Source organism: Oncorhynchus clarkii, chromosome 33 (assembly GCF_045791955.1).
Source record: "Oncorhynchus clarkii lewisi isolate Uvic-CL-2024 chromosome 33, UVic_Ocla_1.0, whole genome shotgun sequence".
In the NCBI taxonomy this organism is placed as follows: Eukaryota; Metazoa; Chordata; class Actinopteri; order Salmoniformes; family Salmonidae; genus Oncorhynchus; species Oncorhynchus clarkii.
The window spans coordinates 13,093,947-13,114,745 of record NC_092179.1 but is presented as its reverse complement, the minus strand read 5'-3'; the positions used below and the strand labels follow the sequence as shown (position 1 = coordinate 13,114,745).

The 20,799-nt window shown below is 46.6% G+C and overlaps 2 protein-coding genes across 5 annotated transcripts in view; one reads left to right on the top strand and one right to left on the bottom strand.

Moving 5' to 3' along the window:
* LOC139392841 (inositol 1,4,5-triphosphate receptor associated 2-like) overlaps positions 1-12,756 on the top strand; it is a 23,343-nt gene extending 10,587 nt beyond the window's left edge. Inside the window, exons 17-36 of one of the 3 annotated variants that reach the window (XM_071141141.1) lie at positions 692-803; positions 1,675-1,948; positions 2,629-2,681; positions 3,620-3,719; positions 3,920-4,094; positions 4,446-4,521; positions 7,292-7,338; positions 7,571-7,656; positions 7,758-7,918; positions 8,384-8,468; positions 8,644-8,689; positions 8,822-8,849; positions 8,932-9,072; positions 9,223-9,357; positions 9,476-9,632; positions 9,714-9,757; positions 9,873-10,003; positions 10,411-10,515; positions 10,831-10,950; positions 11,787-12,756. In XM_071141141.1, the coding sequence (XP_070997242.1) occupies positions 692-803; positions 1,675-1,948; positions 2,629-2,681; positions 3,620-3,719; positions 3,920-4,094; positions 4,446-4,521; positions 7,292-7,338; positions 7,571-7,656; positions 7,758-7,918; positions 8,384-8,468; positions 8,644-8,689; positions 8,822-8,849; positions 8,932-9,072; positions 9,223-9,357; positions 9,476-9,632; positions 9,714-9,757; positions 9,873-10,003; positions 10,411-10,515; positions 10,831-10,950; positions 11,787-12,051 (2,341 nt within the window). In that variant the 3' untranslated portion in view covers positions 12,052-12,756. Of the gene's footprint in view, positions 1-691; positions 804-1,674; positions 1,949-2,628; positions 2,682-3,619; positions 3,720-3,919; positions 4,095-4,445; positions 4,522-7,291; positions 7,339-7,570; positions 7,657-7,757; positions 7,919-8,383; positions 8,469-8,643; positions 8,690-8,821; positions 8,856-8,931; positions 9,073-9,222; positions 9,358-9,475; positions 9,633-9,713; positions 9,758-9,872; positions 10,004-10,410; positions 10,516-10,830; positions 10,951-11,786 lie in introns of all 3 variants that reach the window. The other 2 variants (XM_071141140.1, XM_071141142.1) reach the window with 2 other exon arrangements.
* Positions 12,724-20,799, bottom strand: LOC139392842 (dynein axonemal intermediate chain 7). 2 transcript variants are annotated; one of them, XM_071141143.1, is made up of 16 exons: positions 20,742-20,799; positions 20,415-20,432; positions 20,053-20,140; positions 19,550-19,641; positions 19,316-19,420; positions 18,980-19,117; positions 18,592-18,726; positions 18,359-18,462; positions 17,879-18,188; positions 17,653-17,779; positions 17,181-17,344; positions 16,230-16,413; positions 15,786-16,000; positions 15,391-15,549; positions 13,631-13,744; positions 12,724-13,270 (listed from the first exon to the last, which is right to left on the bottom strand). In XM_071141143.1, exons 1-16 carry the CDS (start codon positions 20,796-20,798, stop codon positions 13,001-13,003), a joined length of 2,280 nt encoding a protein of 759 aa, XP_070997244.1. In that variant the 5' UTR covers position 20,799; the 3' UTR covers positions 12,724-13,000. The 2 variants fall into 2 exon arrangements, with proteins under 2 accessions (XP_070997244.1, XP_070997245.1); XM_071141144.1 differs by lacking the exon at positions 20,415-20,432 and having other exon boundaries at positions 20,742-20,787.

Here is a 20,799-nt window from a genome sequence, read left to right as displayed (position 1 = left end):
ATGCACCTGCACTGTGATAGTCTCAGAGGTCCGTTAAAAGCGCAGAGAGCATCATGAAGAACAAGGAACACACCAGGCAGGTCCGAGATACTGTTGTGAAGAAGTTTAAAGCCGGATTTGGATACAAAAATATTTCCCAAGCTTTAAACATCCCAAGGAGCACTGTGCAAGCGATAATATTGAAATGGAAGGAGTATCAGACCACTGCAAATCTACCAAGACCTGGCCGTCCCTCTAAACTTTCAGGTCATACAAGGAGAAGGCTGATCAGAGATGCAGCCAAGAGGCCCATGATCACTCTGGTTGATCTGCAGAGATCTACAGCTGAGGTGGGAGACTCTGTCCATAGGACAACAATCAGTCGTATATTGCACAAATCTGGCCTTTATGGAAGAGTGGCAAGAAGAAAGCCATTTCTTAAAGATACAAAGTATTAACTTAAGGGGGCTGAATAATTTTGCACACCCAATTTTTCAGTTTTTGATTTGTTAAAAAAGTTTGAAATATCTAATAAATGTCGTTCCACTTCATGATTGTGTCCCACTTGTTGTTGATTCTTCACAAAAAAATACAGTTAGATATCTTTATGTTTTGAAGCCTGAAATGTGGCAAAAGGTCACAAAGTTCAAGGGGGCCGAATACTTTCGCAAGGCACTGTATGTGTGTAATTTACGTGGATCCGTCCGTGCAGGGTTCAGGAGCAGGAGAATCAGAAGCGGCAACTGCGTGAAGAGTTGGACCGGCTAAATACCCCGGGGGACAGCAGGGAGGCCAGCTGCCAGACCCCCGACGAGGACACACAGGTAGGAGGGGGAGAGAGAGGGAGGGAAGAGGTAGACGGGACAGCAGAGACTAGCTGTGAAACCCCTGACCCTGATGATCCACAGGTAGGACTAATTGAGAGATGGGGGAAGAGGTGTCCCCCGTGTGCCACAGATGGCATGTAGAATATCTTGTAGAAAGATGGTATGGGAGAAAGATGTCGGGTATAGTGGATATTGGCCTACTGTTGGGACACAGGCATTGAGAGCCATGGAACATAGCAGAGAATAGAACTCTGATTCAGATGGTGAATAGCTGTGTAACTTTGGAGTACGTTTTCCATCCAGATGAAGAGGCTGTTTAATAGAGACGCTAAAGGATGGAGTGGGAGGCTGAGTGGACACTTAGAACACTTTCTGATCAGGAGAAATATTCTCTGTCCTGTTCTGTCATATTAATTTGTCTATCGGCCGTAGGCACAGATCTAGGATCAGTTTACCATCTCCCCAACCTTAACTATTAGGGAAGAGAAACGCACAATTGATCTTACATTTTCCCAGGAATGCTGATTTAACTTCATCGTACTCCATGTTTTGATTTGCTGTTAAACTCTGAAATCTCACATTAGCACTTTGAACAGGCTCCATTCTATGTATATATCTATCATTTATTTAAGTAGGGACAGATTCAATTAAAACATTGACACATTGAATAAACAAGTGTAACTTTATCCTACTGTTTGTTTTTTATTCATTAGCCTTTTTAGACAGTTTTCCCTGTGCTTCTACGTGCTCTTTGGTGTCTAGGCAGAGTTACTGGAAAAACCTCTTTCTGCTAATGTGGAGAAGGCTTTAGAAATAGATTTGATTGATTCCCCGAACAGGTTTTAATTCAGTTAATTTATTTTGTCAGGCTGGGGAAGACCTGGACTGGGACGAGGAGTTTGTCCTCCAAGACTTCCTTAAGAACGAGGGGGTGGAGACGTACAGGGACTTCAAGAGTCAGGAGACGGGACCGACAGAGGAGGACAGACTGACGGAGAGGGGGGACCAGCTTGGGGAGGTTCGGGAGAGGTGGAACGTGGTGGGGGGAGAGGGACCAGAGGGGGGAATGAGGGGGATCTCCCTTCTCTCTCCTCTCTCGGAGCAAAGTGAACCCGACCAGACGGAGGGAGAGGATCTGAGAGGTGAGTAGGATTCCACAGATTAGTAATGATCATATCCTATTATAACTCCATATTGGGCTGTATTTTTAGTGAGTTTACAGGAGTTCCTGTAAGGTTTCTCTGTGGTTCTGGGCTACTGAGCTGGGTGAAACACTGTGTAAACCAGGGGTTAGTGAGTCCGTCCAAAAGCCTGTGCGGTTCACCCCTGTAATCCCTGGACTCACAGAGTACTCGGCCACCCTTGAAGAACCACACCCACACAGCCCTCTGGGGTTTGTGGCAAGGACAGCCATAGATGGCCAGGGTCTCCAGAAAGGGACCTTTTTAATGTGTGTCCTGGTTAAAAGCCCCTAGACGGCCCAGCCTTCTGTCTGTTTGTGTGGTTTGTTGGCAAGTCTTCTATGCCCCAGCCTTCTATGGCCAGGTGTTAGTCATCCAAACCTAGTGGAAGTGGTCTCCCTGCATCACTGGCTGCCAGAACCCAAAGAATGTGGTTATTACTGCCTCTAAACCCACTCTAACACAGACAGGGAGTTTAACGGGCTAATAATATGGTCTAAGATGGTAGTGGGTGGGGCTTAGTTTGACCTTGCCAGTGACCCCAGCTGAATATCACAGAGATGATTTTCAACTTGAACTAATTAGCTTTTCTTCCTTCCGGTCTCTCTCCCCCTCCCTCCCTCCCTTTTTTTCTCTCTCAGAAACCACAGCGGCAACAGACAGTGACCAGAGGGTGAACAGTCTATCCCCACAGGTAGATGGCAGTCTTTAAAACCTTTTACTCTGTATGTAACCTTATTGTGTCAGTGTGCTTTAAAGCTTTTCTCTGGATTCGTTTTCTGGTTGTCCACTCCAGACTTGACTGGTGGTTGTTTGTCATATAAAATAATTGGTGTTCATTTGAGTAGAACCCCCACCTTGGAACATTGCTTTGAATGGGGATGTCCCTTCTAGCATGTAGATCTCCGTAGTCGTCGGAGTGCATGTGACCGTATGTGGTGGTGGTAGTTTTAAGGGGCCACTTCTTCCTTTGGTGCTGGTGGGCAGGAAAAGGGGGAATGGTCATAGGCCCCATTCAAATACAAATACTGAACATGCATCCTTCCCTCGCCTCTTCCTTGAATGAATCAACTAATCTATCCTGATCACTTAGGTTTTGTGTAGCTTTTACCAGTCCTGTTATCATGTCTGATCAGTGACCACTCCAAGGAAGGAACAGAGTAAGGAAGCATTTTAAGAGCATTGGAACAGGAGCAGAAGTGTTAACCACACCTCGGTGAATAGACAACAGGACATGGACCAATCTAGGCTGGAACACGCACTCTTTCCATCTTCCTCTCTCATACTTTTTACTTTCCTACCACTTGACAAACTCATGCAACCTTGCTTTTATTCATTAGTTCAAGATAGACTAAACGGAATGGCTCATCTTCTGAAGTCGCGCTTTCTTACTTAATCGGATCGATAGGGAATGGACAGTGACTCACACTGATACAGAGGTGACGTAAGAGGTTGTTTTATACGCTTTTGTTGTTGGGTAAGCAAAGGCACTGTTGCTTGCCAGACTGATATCGCTACATCCTTTCACATGAACTGAATGGACAGGTGGCTGTTATGTATTGATGCTCGTCTGTTGATCATATTCATACTTTTTCTTTCTCTTTTAAATGATATGTATGTGTTGTGCCTCAGGGTGCCAAACTACCAGAATGCTTTGGGCCTGAGGACGCCCACCAGCATGCTGTTGACACCGAGGAGCATCTACTCCCTCCCTCCCACTCTTCTCTATCGGGTAAGACAAACTCTTCCTTCCCTCTGATCAGTATTTTTCTCTCTGCACCATGTAATCCCTGACTCTCTCTAGCCTGCAACTACAGCAAATTAGTATCTCTCTTAATGCATTCAGTATATTTCTTTGAGTTGGATATTTCATTGAGTTGGATGGCCCTCTCCAATGCCGTTTCACTTATGACTCCTCACCCTTTTGTCCAGATGCAATGAGCCCTGACACCATAGTGCCCCTTCTTCAAGACACACCTCAGCCTGGCTCACCAGAACACGACAGGACCATCACTGCTGGGAACAGTCCACCCCCCAGGCAGGCTGAGATGGTATCTCCCAGTTGCACTTACCCTGTGATGAATGAGACCATTTTACTGACTGGCAGGTGAGATCAGAGCTCTGTGGCTTTTACAATACAGTCGTAGTTTCGGTGTGAGTGCACTGTAGCATGCCTCTCTTCCTCTCTGGACACATTTGCCAGTCAAATTAGTTTTTCAAGTTGAATGAGGGAAATGTTGGCTGTGTAATTGGGCCCCTTTAGCGATAATTTGCATACCCACGATGCACCTGTAATCGGGGCTGGGGCAGTGAATTTGCTCTCATAGGTTTGCACAGTCAGTCAGTGACCCCAGCTGCTTCCTACTATCTGAGAGAGATAAGCACACCCCAAATCATTTGTCATTTCTCTGGTTGGGCTCTATGCGACACATACCTTTCACCTTTCTCTCGGGGTCAGCTCCCAGCAGACAGACGGCAGCGAAAGAGGAAAAGGAGAGGACATCACCACCTCGACCAATATGAGTGACACACAGGTCAGTACAATACACAGGAAGTATTTTACTGATGGCACAATGATGGGAAAACTAACTTCCTTCATTGACAGTCGCAGCCAATGTGACACCATCTCTCGCCTCTTGACTTCCCCTTTTCTATCGCTCTCTTTCCCTGTTTTACTCTCACTCTGTTCATTCTCTTCCTGGTTGGGCTGAGTGGCGCTGTGTTGTGGATGGGATGGAGGGGTATGGACAGGGCCTGGTCGGCTGAGGCCTGTGCCAAGAGAGGAGGGGTTTAAGGTGGAGGGGGACACATGGTCCCTCCCTCCTGTGAGTATTCTGCTCCAGTTGCTTCACTGCACACTTTGCTAAGGGAGGCAAGTATGACTGACTTGGTTTCTTCATCCAGATTGTGTACATAGGATGTTATGTCTGTGTAATAAGTCTTTATGTTTACGTGTATACCGTTGTGTAGTCGACTAAACTTTTCTCTCTATTTTCTGAGCCGGTTTGTGTGTGGTTATTTAAGTGTTGTCCCAGGGGTTAGCTGTGAGTCCATCGACAGAGACAGACATGCTATTTCTGTTATTCCAGTCTCCTGCTCTGTGTAGGCACAGTGGGGTGGCACTCCCAGACGGAGCAAACATATTTCTTCGAATAGAGTTAAGAGTGCAGGTTTCATCTGTCTGGGGTGAGGATTAACATTTAGAGCTGGATCTGTGTGTCAGTTTGGTAGACTGGAGAGGAGTGAAAGAGCAGGTAGCCTAGCAGTTAGAGCGTTGGGCCAGTAACCGAAAGGTTGCTAGTTCGAATCCCTGAGCCAGGTGTAAAATCTGTCTGTGCGCTTGAGCAAGGAAGTAAACCCTAATTGCTCAAGGGTCGCCATTGATGATGGCTGACTGTGACCCAACTCTCTGAGGGTGTCTTGGGGAGAAATAGGTTATTATGTTTCTGTTTGTAGGCTAGTAATCCAGTTTGATTCATGTGAGTTTATAAAACTCAAGTCAACTATAAGGATTAACAACCATAACCGGGATCCCAGGACCGGGAAATTACAACATTTTCCCCCAATGTCGCACTAATGCAATTCCACAAGATATACAACATGTGCAGCAGCAGATTGGCAAAACAATTAAATAGCACATTATCCATGCATGTTGTTGCATGGAATCCGAGCATATATACTTCACACAGTCGCCATAAATTAAAATCACACACATAATTGACACGGCCGGACTGCACACAGAGACCTGAACCAGTTTAGAGGTTGCGTTATCAAAAGCATGTCAAAATACCGCTAGAACTTTTCCCGCGTCCACTGCGCCTCTCCTATTGCTGCCTATATGAGAGCTTCCGAAGAGAATGTGGGATCAACACATTTTATGAGAGTAGATATGGATATTTGTTTTTAGAGTTGATCCCCATTTTAAGATGCCTTGAAATGTAAACAATTTCCTCATCTCTGTTATTCACGAGCTGATCTGCTATCTGCATAATCATCAACTCGATTTAGCCAAATAGACGATATTATGTAATTGAGTTGGTTATCTAGCAAGCTCAGCAACTTTGGGAATGTGACTTTTGTTTGACTGCCGTTACAAAGTTTGTATGCTTCGAAAACGCTTTTAGCCGTAGCCTACTCGGGTGCGTGCTGTGTCGCGATAGCCTACTGCTGAAATGCGCTGAACTAATTGAGGAACATAATAACGCTCCGAATTCATGAAGGGCTATTCAATTCACAACGATGTCATTGGCGATCAAAGTTACTCTCATTACTAAATATCAGTTTCACTTACTGTGAAATCTTTACATAGGCTAGTGGCGCAGCCAAGCCGGCAATGCACAGACCATCTTATTTTGGGAGAACCCTGATATTAGTGAGTGACTAAATGTTGGTTTTAAACAGTTTATATAGGCAGTTCCGATTTTTACCGGTATTTCCTGGGACTCTCGGGATAAATATGAATTATTCCCGATGTTGAAACTTGGTTGAACACACTTAAACCTTTTATAATCCCTTTATGAACACTTAATGACCCACAGCAACATCAGCTTTGCCAGTCTGGCAGTTATTCAGTAGCAGGAAACGAAGACACTGGCATTATTGGCCAAATCTGCCTGACATCACCCTGTTTGCTTATAAATTATGCAATGTCCTGGGCTGGTTGTTGCATGAATATATGCAACAGTCTTGGATTGTCCTGTGTCCCCACTTCTGAATAACCGTTTTGTTTCTAAACATGGGTTGTGTAGAGTTTAAAAGCTTCATAGATAATACATAAACGGGATCTGGATCCAACTTGTATCTGTTTTGCGGTGAGATTTGAGTTTGGTTTTTATGGTGTCATTTTCCTCTTGATTGTTATGCACAGTTCCATTACCCAACAACCACTCAAAGCATAGCTCTGCGCTCGAGTAGCCAGCTTTATATAGTCTAGTGCCTTCCGCTCTTACCTAGCTGTAGTGTGTTCAGTATTCCACCGCCCACACTACTTACTGCCCTGCCAGTGGGAGTGCGTTGTCCGCGCACACACACACACACACACACACACACACACACACACACACACAGCTGCTCTCCACCAACCAGCACATTAAGTAAGAAATGAGAAATCCCCATCCTTTCTATTCACTGTACAGAGCAGAGATAACATTCTGATGCCATGGGACAGGTACGGTATGCAATTTTGCGCACGCGTCACACTTTTTAAATCATTAACTTCCTCTGACGAGTGGTGCTGAAAGTATGTTACAAGGCCACTTGTATTCATCTCTCACCTTTTTTTTTCTTTTTCTCTCTCTCTCTCAGAAGCTAACCAAGGACCAGCTGGCTGAGAGAGTGCTAGCAGAGGACAGGTGAGTGTGTATACATGATTGTGTCCTAGTTACATGATGGAAGTGGTGTACTTTTCTCTGAGATGAATTTTCTGTTAGGAGGTTAATGTTGACTTTGTTTGAAATGTTTAGAACGTTACTCTTGCTTTTGGTTGTGATGGAGACACACCGTAGTGATAATGGCAAGTTGTGCAATTGTTTTGGCATGGTGGAATTGCTGCAGCGCTCTGTAATGTGTGTGTGTGTGTTCTAGCACCAGCCTGTTACCAGTACTAGAGGAGGAGGAGGACACACAGGAGTCAGTGGTGCAAGTGCCTACAGTGGAAGTGGACTTGTCAGGTAGGAGGAAATACAGGAGCTATGGCCTCCTGCCATCAGTGTGTGTGAGGGAGAGTGCGTGCCTTTGCATGTGTATAACACTTCTTTCACTGGCTCTACAGGGACAGTCAGTCTGGCAGGGGACAGAGGCTCTCCGACTATGGATGGACTGAATGTTGCGCCCACTGACCCATCACAGGGTCCAAGGGATGCTACGACACCTGACCCCTCAGGAGCCAAAATTGACTCCCTGGTTCTCAGGAGCAAGTTCAAGAAGGAGCTGGTGAGCTGTCTATTTAATGATTATATGGCTCGCTGTCTCAAATGGCACCCTAATCCCTAGTGCGCTACAAGGAGTCCTGATCAAAAGGAGTGCACTAATCATTTGAGATGAGAGCTCTGTGATAGTGAGAACTTTGCATAAGTAGTATCATGACCTTGTGAAAATGTTGTCTTTCCTGCCTTGTGTGGAAGTGAAAGAATGTTCACTCAAGTCGACTCTGTGCTTATCTACACAAGGAAGCACTTCACAGCGCTCTGGCAGAATGGATGATAGTCCTACAGTATACCTAGCTAGATCTGTACAATGTGACACTGGATTACAGTCTGTTAGAATCGAGTGTGTGTGTGTATGTGTGTGTCTGTGGCGGCGGGTAGTAGCGAGACCGAGAAGTGTGTGTGTGTGTGTGTGTACAGTGAGGGAGAGTGTGTGTCTACGGAGTGTGTAACGTTCACCACAATCATCCAGGAGCTGTCTCGCAGTATGGATGTCATCGAGGAAGGGAAGGTACAAGAGGACCTGAGTGAAACCAGTGTTACCACAGAGAAGGACAGTGAGTTGACCCCAGATACCTCAGCTGAGAACGTTCCTAATATTTTAATACTTGCATAAGTCTAATTACTGACGGAAGTCAAAATTAAATTGTCACGTTGTGTGGTTGACTAGGAAAAAAACGATATCGGTCTCAATAGCAAGACAAATGTTTCTTTCTCTCTGTGTCGTACCAGTTGAAGCCTCTGTTTCTGAGGACTCAACCGTAGGGGACAGAAGCAGGTAGGCTGCTCAACATACAACACCTCATATTCTAAAGATGCATTACAAGATAATAATATAAATGCTCTCAGGTACTGTGACACTCTGTTTTCTAGTGACACATACTGTATTACTCTGTTTTCCTCATTGCAGCCTGTCCCCTAACGACAAGGAGATTGAGGTAGTGGTAAGCTTACAACATTTTCTTTCTCTTGATTATCTCTCTGTATGTACCATAGAGTTAAGGCTTGTGTTTCTGCCAGACTGAGTTCCAGCGCCTGTCCCTGGGCTTTAAGTGTGACATGTTCACCCTGGAGAAGAGGCTGAGGCTGGAGGAGAGGTCACGAGACCTGGCAGAGGAGAATGTCCGGAGGGAGGTGTCCAGTTGCCAGGGACTATTACAGGTGAGAGGGAAGGGAGACTTCAACCACATGTAAAGGGACCGGTTGAAGAGGGAGACACAGGAGTGAGGTGTCCAAATGTAGCTGTCAGGACCTGCTACAGGTGAGGGGCATACAATTTCCTTTTACCTTCCTCGTGTCTGCCCTTCCCAGGCCCTGGCCCCTCTGTGTGAGGATGATAACCAGTCTATGGAGATCATCCAGAGACTTCAGAAGAACCTGGACATCCTCATCCAGTCCATGACCAGAGTGTCCAGTCGCTCAGAGATGCTGGGCGCCATACACCAGGTACAGTACAATTGAATTGCGTGATTTGTCCCCCCCTCTCTCCCCTCACCTTTTTTGAAGAGAGTCATATAGGTAGACGGTGTAGGTCGGCGTCTGTGACTTCTCTCTCCCCCTCCAGGAGTCTCGTACAGGCACGGCAGTAGAGATAATGGTCCAGCATGTAGAGAACCTGAGGAGGATGTACACTAAGGAACACGCTGAGCTCACTGAGCTGAGGGAGAACATGCTGCAGAACGAGAGGTCCTTCGGATCCCACTCAGGAGGAACACACTCGGGTGAGGAACACACACACGCACACACACACACACACACATTTATCATATGTTTCTTCCTAATACTGAATATTTTTCCTTTAGATGATTTCAGAGGCAAGAAACCATCTGGAGCAACGTCCTATAAGGTAGGTCAGTTTAGGCTCAGTGTATATGATGTGCTGCTGTTTTAGTCACTGTAGTGATCACTGTCTGCATCTGTACACTGTATTGTATTGTTTTCCCTATTCCTCCTTTCCTCAGGCATCAGCCCGACGGGTCAGCATAGCAGCTATCCCCCGGTCCGGTGGGGGAGGGGGACCCATGCATTTTGACATGCCTAATAAACCACAGGACACCACGGAGGCGGAGAGACTCACCCGCAGATCTCCCTGGTAGGTAGACTGCAGCACTGTGTGGGGGAAATGAGGAGTTGTTGAAGAATATTTAAAACGCAGTCTTGACCCTGTTTTGCAAAACAAACCCCATTCTGATTTCTGAGGAAGAAATTTGCATCTAGGTGTTTGTAAATTGGGGGCCTTTGTTAAAACATGACTTGCAGGCTGTGTAGTCTGCGTTAGGTGTTGTGTGAAATGTGACGTGTGGATTGTGTATGTGGCGTGGTTACAGGAATGTGACGTGTGGATTGTGAATGTATGTGGCGCGGTTACAGGAATGTGACGTGTGGATTGTGAATGTATGTGGCGTGGTTACAGGAATGTGACGTGTGGATTGTGAATGTATGTGGCGCGGTTACAGGAATGTGACGTGTGGATTGTGAATGTATGTTGCGCGGTTACAGGAATGTGACGGGGAAGAGCACGGCGCGTCCTCCTCTAAAGCGCTTTGTTAGCTCCGGGGCTTGGATTGAGACTGACGAGCCCTCCCTCGTGATGCTGATGAAGGGGTAAGGGCTGATATCGGCTGTGTTGCAGAAGCACTTGCGTGTCTCATATTAGCCCAACCTGAAAACAAACATTCTGCATTTAATTTCCCCAACCATGTACTGTATATGTATGTAACAAGTCAGCAGGAGAACAACCTGCAAACATAACAGGCGCATGTGGAACATTGACTGCAGAGTATCTGTGTGCATGCATGTAACAAAATGTGGGTCCTAAGTGTGTGTTGTTAAACAAGTGTGTGTGTGTGTGAGACATGCATTAGTGTCTGTATGTATTTTTTGTGTGTGTGAACCGTGCATGCCCACCCCGTCCCACAGGCCTGCCTACGACGCAGACTCTCCTTCAGATGAGGAGAGGAGGGATGTGCCCGTTCAGAGGAAGTCCAGTCTCACTGAGCTGGGCAACAAAATCACCTCCCTGATTATGCCCAACAAGACGTTAGTAGTGAACCAACCGCTAGTGTTTCACGTCCATCTACAGCCAGGCAGCACTGCTTTCTACTGCTGCGTAGCTGGTTAGGCTTAGTAGCTTCTCTGCCGCTCCTGAGCCTTATACACTTTTCACACCATCGTGCCCACCTGAACCATACTGTACTGTCCTGGCTCAGATAGTTTTTTTCACCAACTACCGTGGAAGTGTAATGAGACCAGAGCAGTACAGCTCGGCTTGGCTCAGTAGTGTGAAAAGGGTTCTAGATGCTGTAGCCTGGATTCCTGTCTGCTTTCTGCCAACTGCTTGACAAATGTAAAGCGGTTGGTTAAATCATAAGCCCATCTGGCTTCCAGGCTGTGCTGCTTTAGGTCCGGGGAGCAGACTCTGGTCCAGATTGACTGAGCAGAAAGACGGGTGTGAACAATATACCTGGTCAAGAGCGAACGCTTTGTGAATCTGGCCCTTGGTCTCTGAGCCCGAGCAGTCTCTGGACGTGTGGTTCTGGTTTCTGCTTCAACCAAACTCTCCTTCGGCTCTAATCTCTTCCCATCCTGGGGAGTGTATGTGAGACATGCATTGCCCCGCCGCTCAACATGCTCTAGGGCTGTTTTTCTATTTTCTGTGTACCAGGTGTGTGCTACAGAGAACGCTTCGGAGTGGTGGTCAGTCCACGCCGCTAACACCATCCTAATTTAGCCTAGGCGCCAGTCTGTTTCTGCATCGCTACATCACTGCTTTGGGAAGACGGACAGACATTAGCTTGGCTTCGGCTAACCCAGGCTAAGTCTTACTTTGGCGTCCATTCTAAATCGTCTCTTTCCCTCTCCCACTCTCTCTCCAGTCCCATCCTGGCAGAGCAGACCGCAGCAGCCCCGTGTTTGGGCTACTCCTCCCGGCCTGCGTCTGCAGCCAGCGGGTCCCGAGGACTGTGGCTCTGGCTGGCCCTAGTAGTGGTCCTAGCAGGCCTTCTGGCCCTCCTAGCCAGCCTGGTGCTGCAGCCGGCCGTGGATGGAGCGCCCGTGGGGACCGGGGACTCCTGGGTGACCATCCAGCAGCTCCTGTGGCCCTACACAGGGCTGAGGCACAATGGACAGCCACCGGTTTAGAGGGGCTGTGGCCCCAACAGACTGGGATGGACGGGTAGGCACCTGGGTACGGTCAACCCCTGGAAGGTCTTCTGCAACTTGAACCATCACGTGTGATAGACTAGTTAGTGTGTGAAGACAGAAGCAGTCGGTGTTTGTACTGGGGCTACTGAACACTGAATACAGATTTACTATTGGTGCCCGGAGACATTCTACAGCGCCGTTACGGAAGGGGGATTGTAATGTTGTTGGCTGTTGTATATGTGGGCACAATGCATTGGGCTGTCCAATCATGTAATGGACTTCAGCGCATGCTATCCAATCACGTCACACCTTTTTTGAGTATTTGTTGGTCCATCATCCTATGGACATCAACATGCTTGCTCATGGACAGTGGATTTAGCCGCTTTTACTTTTTAAAACACATTTCATAGTAAACTTCTGAATCTATTATGGTATTTGCGGTTGCCTGAAGAGGCCACCATTTTAACAATTAAAATGCCATTTTTTTATGTTTAATTTATCGTTTGACAGCATTAGTGTTAGGGGATATGTGTGTATCTATTATATTGCGTCTTTGTTATAACCAGCGTTTTGTTACAAACTCATACAAATGGTTTTTACTCTACTTCTTTAAGTGCTCACTTATGAAATTCATCCACTTTTGTATGTTCCAAAGAGGGGGAGTCAAACTTTACACAATAAAGGAACTTTATTCTACAGAAATAAGCTTTGTGGTTTTACATGAGGGTCCATCTGTTGTAAGGGTTAAAGTTCACAGTTAGCAGTCTGTCATACCCACGGTGTTCTGCACAGTAGGTTGAAGTTTCCGCTAACCTACCTGATACAAGATCAGATATACATATTCCCCCTAATGGTTAAAGCTATGATCGGGAATAGTTAAATCTGATCCTAGATCTGTGGTTGTTGGCTACTCTGACAGAGCTTGGGGGTCTAGTATCTACTGTAGTCAGGAGTATGTGAGAGGCCGTGTGGCACACAGCAGTCTGTGCACGGCGTCGACGAACAGGTGGTGAGAGCGTCGTTCCTGTCCGGCGGGGGACATGCCGTCTCGGAGCATGTGCAGGAAGGTGGAGTGGAACTCGCTGCCGGGGTCCAGCTCTGGAGAGAACGCCTCACTGTGTTCCTTGATCCTCAGCCTTTGGCTCCTCCGGGCCCCCAGTAGGTACACACACCACGAGTCCTCTCGGACCGGGACCGGGTCTAGGTGCTCACACACCTGGGAGAGAGGTTAATCCTACTGTACACACACCACAATGACACTGGGATGGCTGCTAGGTGCTCTCTCACTTTGGAGAGAAGGTTTCAATAGTAGGGTGAATATCCTGTCCATCTGCACGGAAAAAGTACTATGCAGGTGCAAGGAAATGTCCGTACTAGAGGTGAATCTCAACCAAATCTAGTCTGTCCAGTCAACCAGCTCAGTGTTTCCCCTATATGCACTGCAGCTCTTTCCTTGTTCCTGATTCTGAAGCTACTTCTGTTACTTTCTGGGGAGGTCCTCTATCCAAGGACTGTGTGTGTGTGTGTGAGGATGTGAGTGTGTTTAAACCGTATGCATCTCTAAGTGTGAGTGTACCTGCAGCACCAGACGCTCATGGCCACACTGCGTGTTCCACTGGCTCCAGGAGAAGGCAAAGGCAGAGGAGAGCAGGGCCATCTGTTCATACACAGCATGTTCTATCAGAGGGTCCTGGAGAAAAGGTTAATGTTATGACAAGCTTTTCAACACCATTTTAGCCTAACCAGATTTTCAGATCCATATATTTTTTTTTTGAGTGTCCTACAAGGTAGGAGAAAGATACCGCATCAGACGTTTCTACACCCCAACCTACTGTATTTTTTATTTTTCGTGAAAACGAAACGTCCCATTTTCAGGACCCTGTCTTTCATAGATGATTCATAAAAATCCAAATAACTTCACAGATCTTCATTGTAAAGGGTTTAAACACTGTTTCCCATGCTTATTCAATGAACCATAAACAATTAATGAACATGCACCTGTGGAACGGTCGTTAAGACACTAACAGCTTACAGACGGTAGGCAATTAAGGTCACAGTTATGAAAACGTAGGACACTAAAGAGGCCTTTCTACTGATTCTGAAAAACACCAAAAGAAAAATGCCTAGGGTTCCTGCTCATCTGTGTGAACATGCCTTAGGCATGCTGCAAGGAGACATGAGGACTGCAGATGTGGCCAGGGCAATAAATTGCAATGTCCGTACTGTGAGATGCCTAAGACAGAGCTACAGAGAGACAGCACGGACAGCTGATCGTCCTCGCAGTGGCAGACCACGTGTAACAGCTGCACAGGACAGGTACAGGATGGCAACAACTGCCCGAGTTACACCAGGAACGCACAATCCCTCCAGTGCTCAGACTGGCCGCAATAGGCTGAGAGAGGCTGGACTGAGGGCTTGTAGGCCTGTTGTAAAGCAGGTCCTCACCAGACATCACTGGCAACAACGTCGCCTTTGGGCACAAACCCACCGTTGCTGGACCAGACAGGACTGGCAAAAAAGTACGAGTCGCGGTTTTGTCTCACCGGGGGTGATGGTTGGATTCGCGTTTATCGTCGAAGGAATGAGCGTTACACCAAGGCCTGGACTCTGGATCGGGGTGGTCATGGTCTGGGGCGGTGTGTCACAGCATCATCGGACTAAGCTTGTTGTCATTGCAGGCAATCTCAATGCTGTGCGTTACAGGTAAGACATCCTCCTCCCTCATGTGGTACCCTTCCTGCAGGCTCATCCTGACATGACCCTCCAGCATGACAATGCCACCAGCCATACTGCTCATTCTGTGCATGATTTCCTACAAGACAGGAATGTCAGTCTTCTACCATGGCCAGCGAAGAGCCCGGATCTCAATCCCATTGAGCACGTCTGGGACCTGTTGGATCAGAGGGTGAGGGCTAGGGCCATTCCCCCCCCCAGAAATGTCCGGGAACTTGCAAGTGCCTTGGTGGAAGAGTGCGGTAACATCTCACAGCAATAACTAGCAAATATTGTGCAGTCCATGAGGAGGAGATGCACTGCAGTACTAAATGCAGCTGGTGGCCACCAGATACTGACTTTTTATTTTGACCGTTCAGAGACACATTCAATTTGTTAGTCACATGTCTGTGGAACTTGTTCAGTTTGTCTCAGTTGTTGAATCTTATGTTCATACAAATATTTACACATGTTAAGTTTGCTGAAAATAAACGTTTTCTTTTTTTGCTGAGTTTAGGTTTTTGTTGCTATACAGGTTCAAAGGTGTTACAAGCAACATGAATTGTGTGCCCACATTGCTTTGTGCAACATGCATCTAATCCACAGTATGCTGATGGCACTCACCTTTGCGTTTACGCTGACATATTTGTCGGAGTATTGGTTGACGAAGATGTTGACCCCGGCGCTGACCATGGCTTTCTGCAGTCCAGAGGGACTCATCCACTGGCCCAGGATGTGGTTCAGTCCTCTCTCCTGGTCTGACTGGAGCATACACTTGCTGCCCTGTCAGAGAGATGAATCAGGATGCATTATCTCATGGATTTGGGTAATTCCTCAATACAATAATAGCCTCGTTTCCTTCATTACCACTGAAAACATTGTCTAGATTTCCACAATACTGTTTCCTCAGGTATGAATCACTGAGGAATGTTCACGAATAGAGGAAGCCATTTTAAACTGTTGAGATGCACCCAACAGTGTCTGGAGGAGATAGAGCATGACAGATAGCGAGTTCTTGCCTTGATGGTGATGCTGACTTCAGTGAGGGCTGCGGTGATGGTGAGCAGGGCAGAGTCCTGGCCCAGTGGTCTGAGCTCCCAGCTCTGGAACGGCATGTTGGCATACGAGTCCTGTAGAAGCGTGAAGGCGTAGAAGGAGTCCATCTTGAACGAGATCTTCCGCTCTGCCTGGTCGTACGACGTCTCACTGATGCAGTCGGTCTTCCAGTGCTGACCTATTGATTGACAGAATTGTTAGATGTGTTGACTAGACATCATGGCTCTCAATGTAGAAAAGGGAATCAGGTCAACTCCACACATTTCTATCTGAAAGTTCTGTACTTTCTGGGTAGAGTGCCCCCCCCCCACAAGGTAGGAACTACATTCAGATTCTGGCATTTGTTAAATACTTGTATCACTATCAGTCCCATGTGGAGCCCGTCCAGTTCTCCAGGTGTCTCTCACCTTCAGGGTCCCAGCGGGCCACCTGGGGGTCCTCCAGGAATAGGACAGAGTCAGGCAGGGTGACTGTGACCCCTACAGGGGGACTGGTCAAGACCCCACTGTCCTCCAGCTTCATGGAGGCAGAGCCCTGGATCTGAGTCTGCTCTGTGGGGTAGGGGAACGGCTGCAGCCCTGTGTCCAACAGCTGGGGGTTGGGGCGAGAGACACTGATGTAAACTCAGAGAAATAAAGCTGGTTCTGTTACTTTCCTCAAGGTTATCTAGTCCCCTTGATTAATGCATCATATACTTTATCAAGGAGTTTACACATTCAGTAACCCACAGACGGGGTGTCCAGTGAAAGTCCATGGAGTAGGAAGGGAAACTGCTGTCAGAAAGGGCACTTTCTGAACTATACTGAACATAAATATAAACCCAACATGCAACAATTACACCGAGTTCCATGATCTACAGTTCAAAGGAAATCAGTCAATTGAAATAAATTAGGCCCGAAATCTATGGATTTCACATGAATGGGCAGGGCATAGGCCCACCCATTGGGGAGCCAGGCCCAACCAGTCAGAATTAGTTTTTCCCCACAAAAGGGGTTTATTACAGACAAAAATACTCTTCAGTTTCATCATCTGTCCGGGTGGCTGGTGTCAGACGATCCTGCAGGTGAAGAAGCCAGGTGTAAAGGTCCTGGGCTGAGGTGGTTACACGTGGTCTACAGTTGTGAGGCCGGTTGGACGTACTGCCAAATACTCTAAAACAACATTGGAGGCGGCTTATGGTAGAGAAATTAATATTAAATTATCTGCCAACAGCTTTGGTGGACATTCCTGCAGGCAATGCCAATTGCACGCTCCCTCAAAACTTGAGACATCTATGGCATTGTGTTGTGTGACAACTTTACGTGTTGCGTTTATATTTTTGTTCAGCATAGGTGCTGTACTTGGTGGTTTTGGTTCACCTCTCTCATCTCCCATCCATTGAGTTGTTGGGACTGTGGCGGCAGACGGAAGACATCGCAGTAGAAGACTCCTCCCAGGGGTGTGTACTGCTGCAGGTCAACCACCTGACCCTCATAGCTGTCAATCACTGGGTCCATCGGGGTAGGGGTGGAGTCTCCCTCACCTGGACAAGACACACGTACAGGTGAACATGGGAATCACAATATGGAATGAAAGGGGCAGGTTAATTCACAAGCCGTGTTTATAGTGACATGGCTAGGGTTGCAAAATTCTGGAAACTTTCCCCAAATTCAATTTTTTCCCAGAAATCTTGTTTGAAGGACTTCTAGATTTGCTACTTATTCCTTTCCTGATTCCAGGAATGTTGCAACCCTAAACATGACACTAAAAATAATCCAAACAGAACAGTGAAATATATAAAGGGACTGTTATTTGACCACTTTGTCCTCTGAGCCAGTTGTAGTCTCTCACCTGAGTCATCTCCCTCTAACATTGTATCTATCTGAATCCCATTCTCCTCCAGCTTCTGTTGCGCATCCTCCAGTTGCTTCTGACCACTCCTCCCCTCCTCCTTCATAGATATCACACTCACCGCACTCTGACACGCATACACATGCACACATGGATACGCACACAGACGTTAGCCTATGTCACTTTTTTTTATTTTATTAATTCATCCTTTTTGTTTCCAGCTTACCTTCCTGCCTTCAGACCCTCTGACAGACTGCACCTCTTCTTCTGCACCTCCCTGCTGTGTGCTCCCTCTCCTGTCACCATCTCCCTCCATCTCCCCACACTCCCCCACGGGGGTCGCTCCCTCCAGAAGGAGTTCCTCCCTGGTCCCCAGGCCCAGGGACATCCTGCTGGGGTTCTGGCTTTTCAGGTTAGCCAGGTGAGACAAGTGGTCATAGTGGGTGTGGAGGATTCTCACAGCGACGTCACTGACTGCCAGCTGTTTGGGAAGCTCAAAGCCCAGTCCCACCTCCTCGAACTGGAACCCTTTAAACCTGGAGAGCCACAGAGAGAGAAACACTAAATTGTTCTGTTTTTTTCTTTACCCAACACATCCATAAGAATGGGTTTGAGAAGAAAAATACTGTTAGCAAGGAGACTAGATAGAAAGTCTCTATTTGTGTGAAGTGAATAGAACGAAATCAGACATACGTCTGTGACGTGCCTTGGGTTCTTGTTAAGGTTGGCCCACAGACACAGTGTGATGATGTCATCCTGGACCACTGTCTGCATGTTCCCCGTCTCAATGTCTGAGTGAGCATTGGCCCACTGTGGCCAGGGAGAAACACAGACCTCAGCAAAACATGCTCATGTTACATTATAAAACTTAAATACAGTTGTTTCCTAAAACTGGCAGACATGTTTTCTGCATGTCTTAAACATCATCCGTACCCCTACCTTGAGTATCTCCTCAGTGCTGTGGTCAAGTTTGGATTGGATGAGAGTCTGGATGGAGAGCAGGGTCTCCTGGTACCTCAGGGCATCAGCTGGTTCAGGCTGGTCCCTCAGCATACCCTCCAGCTCCTCTAGCAGCTGCAGGCGTAGATGAAGTGCAGCCGTGTTTATGTTCATCATTCATTTGGTAGAATCCTTATACAGATCAATACCTGTCTCAAATAGAATTGCTCTTGACAGAGTCCCGTTAAGTGGGCTCAAACAGGAACAAGTGTTTTCAAATGCAAAACTGAATTGAGCGTTCTTATCGGACACATTCAGAACCGGTAGAATCCCCTTCTCCTGTTTCATGTCTCCATAATGTTACCCTGGTGTTTAATAGTAAACCCACCCGTAGCGCCAGGGCACACTCCTTTAGAATCGGTTTGATCTGGACTTCTGGGTCCTCGCACCACAGGTTGATGAAGGTGTTGATCTCCTGCTGGACTGACGGGTCTGGACTCCCGTCACAACGCATGTACCTGTCCCACTAGGGAGAAAATTAGCAGTGTTTAACTATGTCAAATGGGGCTCATCTGATTTATTTATCTACATCTACCAAGGCCATTACGGTAGTCTCTTGGACACGGTGTCTGGTAAAACCATAACATGAAGGCTCGGACTAGCATAGCTAATATCTTAGTAACTACACAAAAGTCAGAGTTAGAGCTTTAGAACAATCACACACCTTGGCTTTCGCTCTGGAGTCAGTCTCCCACTTGGTGACTGCAGTCTGGTTCTCTTCCACTAGATGACGCAGTTCGTTCAGCTCATCCTCTCTGCGATCTTTGTCCTGTCACAGAAAGCAAGCAATGATCACTCTTTTTCATTAGAACATTACGGACAGGTTTAACTTCAAGAGCCCTCTCTGTACACAAACACACCGATAACCATGAATGTTAATGGTCAGTGATGGTAATACCTTTAGTTCCAGTTTCTGATGCTCCTCCTGCTCCTTTCTCTCTCTCTCCAGCCTCTCTTGCTCCTCTTTCTCAGCCAGGAGTCGAGCCTCCTCTACACAGCAGAGGGGGAAAGGAGTCATGGGTCAAACATACAGTGCACGCTATTGAAGTAGCCCCATAAGTGTATCTGATGTATTACTGATGTATCACTGTGCATACTATTGAAGTAGCCCCATAAGTGTATCTGATGTTTTACTGATGTATCACTGTGCATACTATTGAAGTAGCCCCATAAGTGTATCTGATGTATTACTGATGTATCACTGTGCATACTATTGAAGTAGCCCCATAAGTGTATCTGATGTTTTACTGATGTATCACTGTGCATACTATTGAAGCATCTATGATACAAATGGCAGTTCAATAACACAGATCAAATGGTACAAATGCGCACACAGACATACAACAATTAGCATATGACAGAGGTTTCGTCATGGATTGAATGATGAGAAATGACCAGTACCCTCTTCCTTCTGTCTTCTCACATCCTCCTCTTTCTGAAGTTGCTCCTTTTCAGCCTTACTGAGCTTCCCTCCTTTCTTTTGGGCAGACTTGAGCCAAATCAACAATTCAACTTGATGAACAAATGTAATCAGTTGTGATCATAGACACATCTGCAAACTACGGAATTCTTGCAAGTTGTGGGCATTACAAAAGTGAGTATGAAGGTAAAGAGCATGGCTATCTAAAGAACTTAAACTCTGAGATGCTGGGGAGAAACTGAGAACGTGATATTATATTCAATTTAGCTAGCTATATCTACTAGGCCTAGCCTATCTCTCATGAATCAATATTATGCTATTCATAACAGTAGTTAACAGATACCTTTGCATCCTTGGGTGGCTAACAGGGAGAGAACATACAGAATCGAAAGTTAGGGGATAGAGCATTTAGCTGTAGCAAGATAAGGCTGAACGAAGCAAGAAGAGACAAACACAGACTTGCAGTAGCTAGCTAACGTTAGCTAGATTACTTAGCTAACTCTGGTTTAGCTAACTAACGTTAGCTATGTAGCCAGTTTGTTGCCAGAGCAAGTAACTTATGCAACTAGCTGTATCTAGCTACTTAATATCTTAACAACCTAACCAGATATTCATTTTCTAACTCACTAGTTAGATAAAGTAGCTAACATTTGTTTGGAAAACTGCTCACCATTTTCTCTTGGTGGGATATGTCAGCTTTCAACTCTTTTCGCGTCCAAGTTACCATG

Coding starts and splice junctions, on each gene's coding strand:
- LOC139392842 (XM_071141143.1), bottom strand. CDS start 20,798: ATGGTAACTTGGACGCGAAAAGAGTTGAAAGCTGACATATCCCACCAA. Junction 13,745..15,390: donor ATGTCAGCGTAAACGCAAAG/GTGAGTGCCATC, acceptor CCTTTTCTCCAG/GACCCTCTGATAGAACATGC. Junction 13,271..13,630: donor ATGAGCGTCTGGTGCTGCAG/GTACACTCACAC, acceptor CCTCTCTCCCAG/GTGTGTGAGCACCTAGACCC.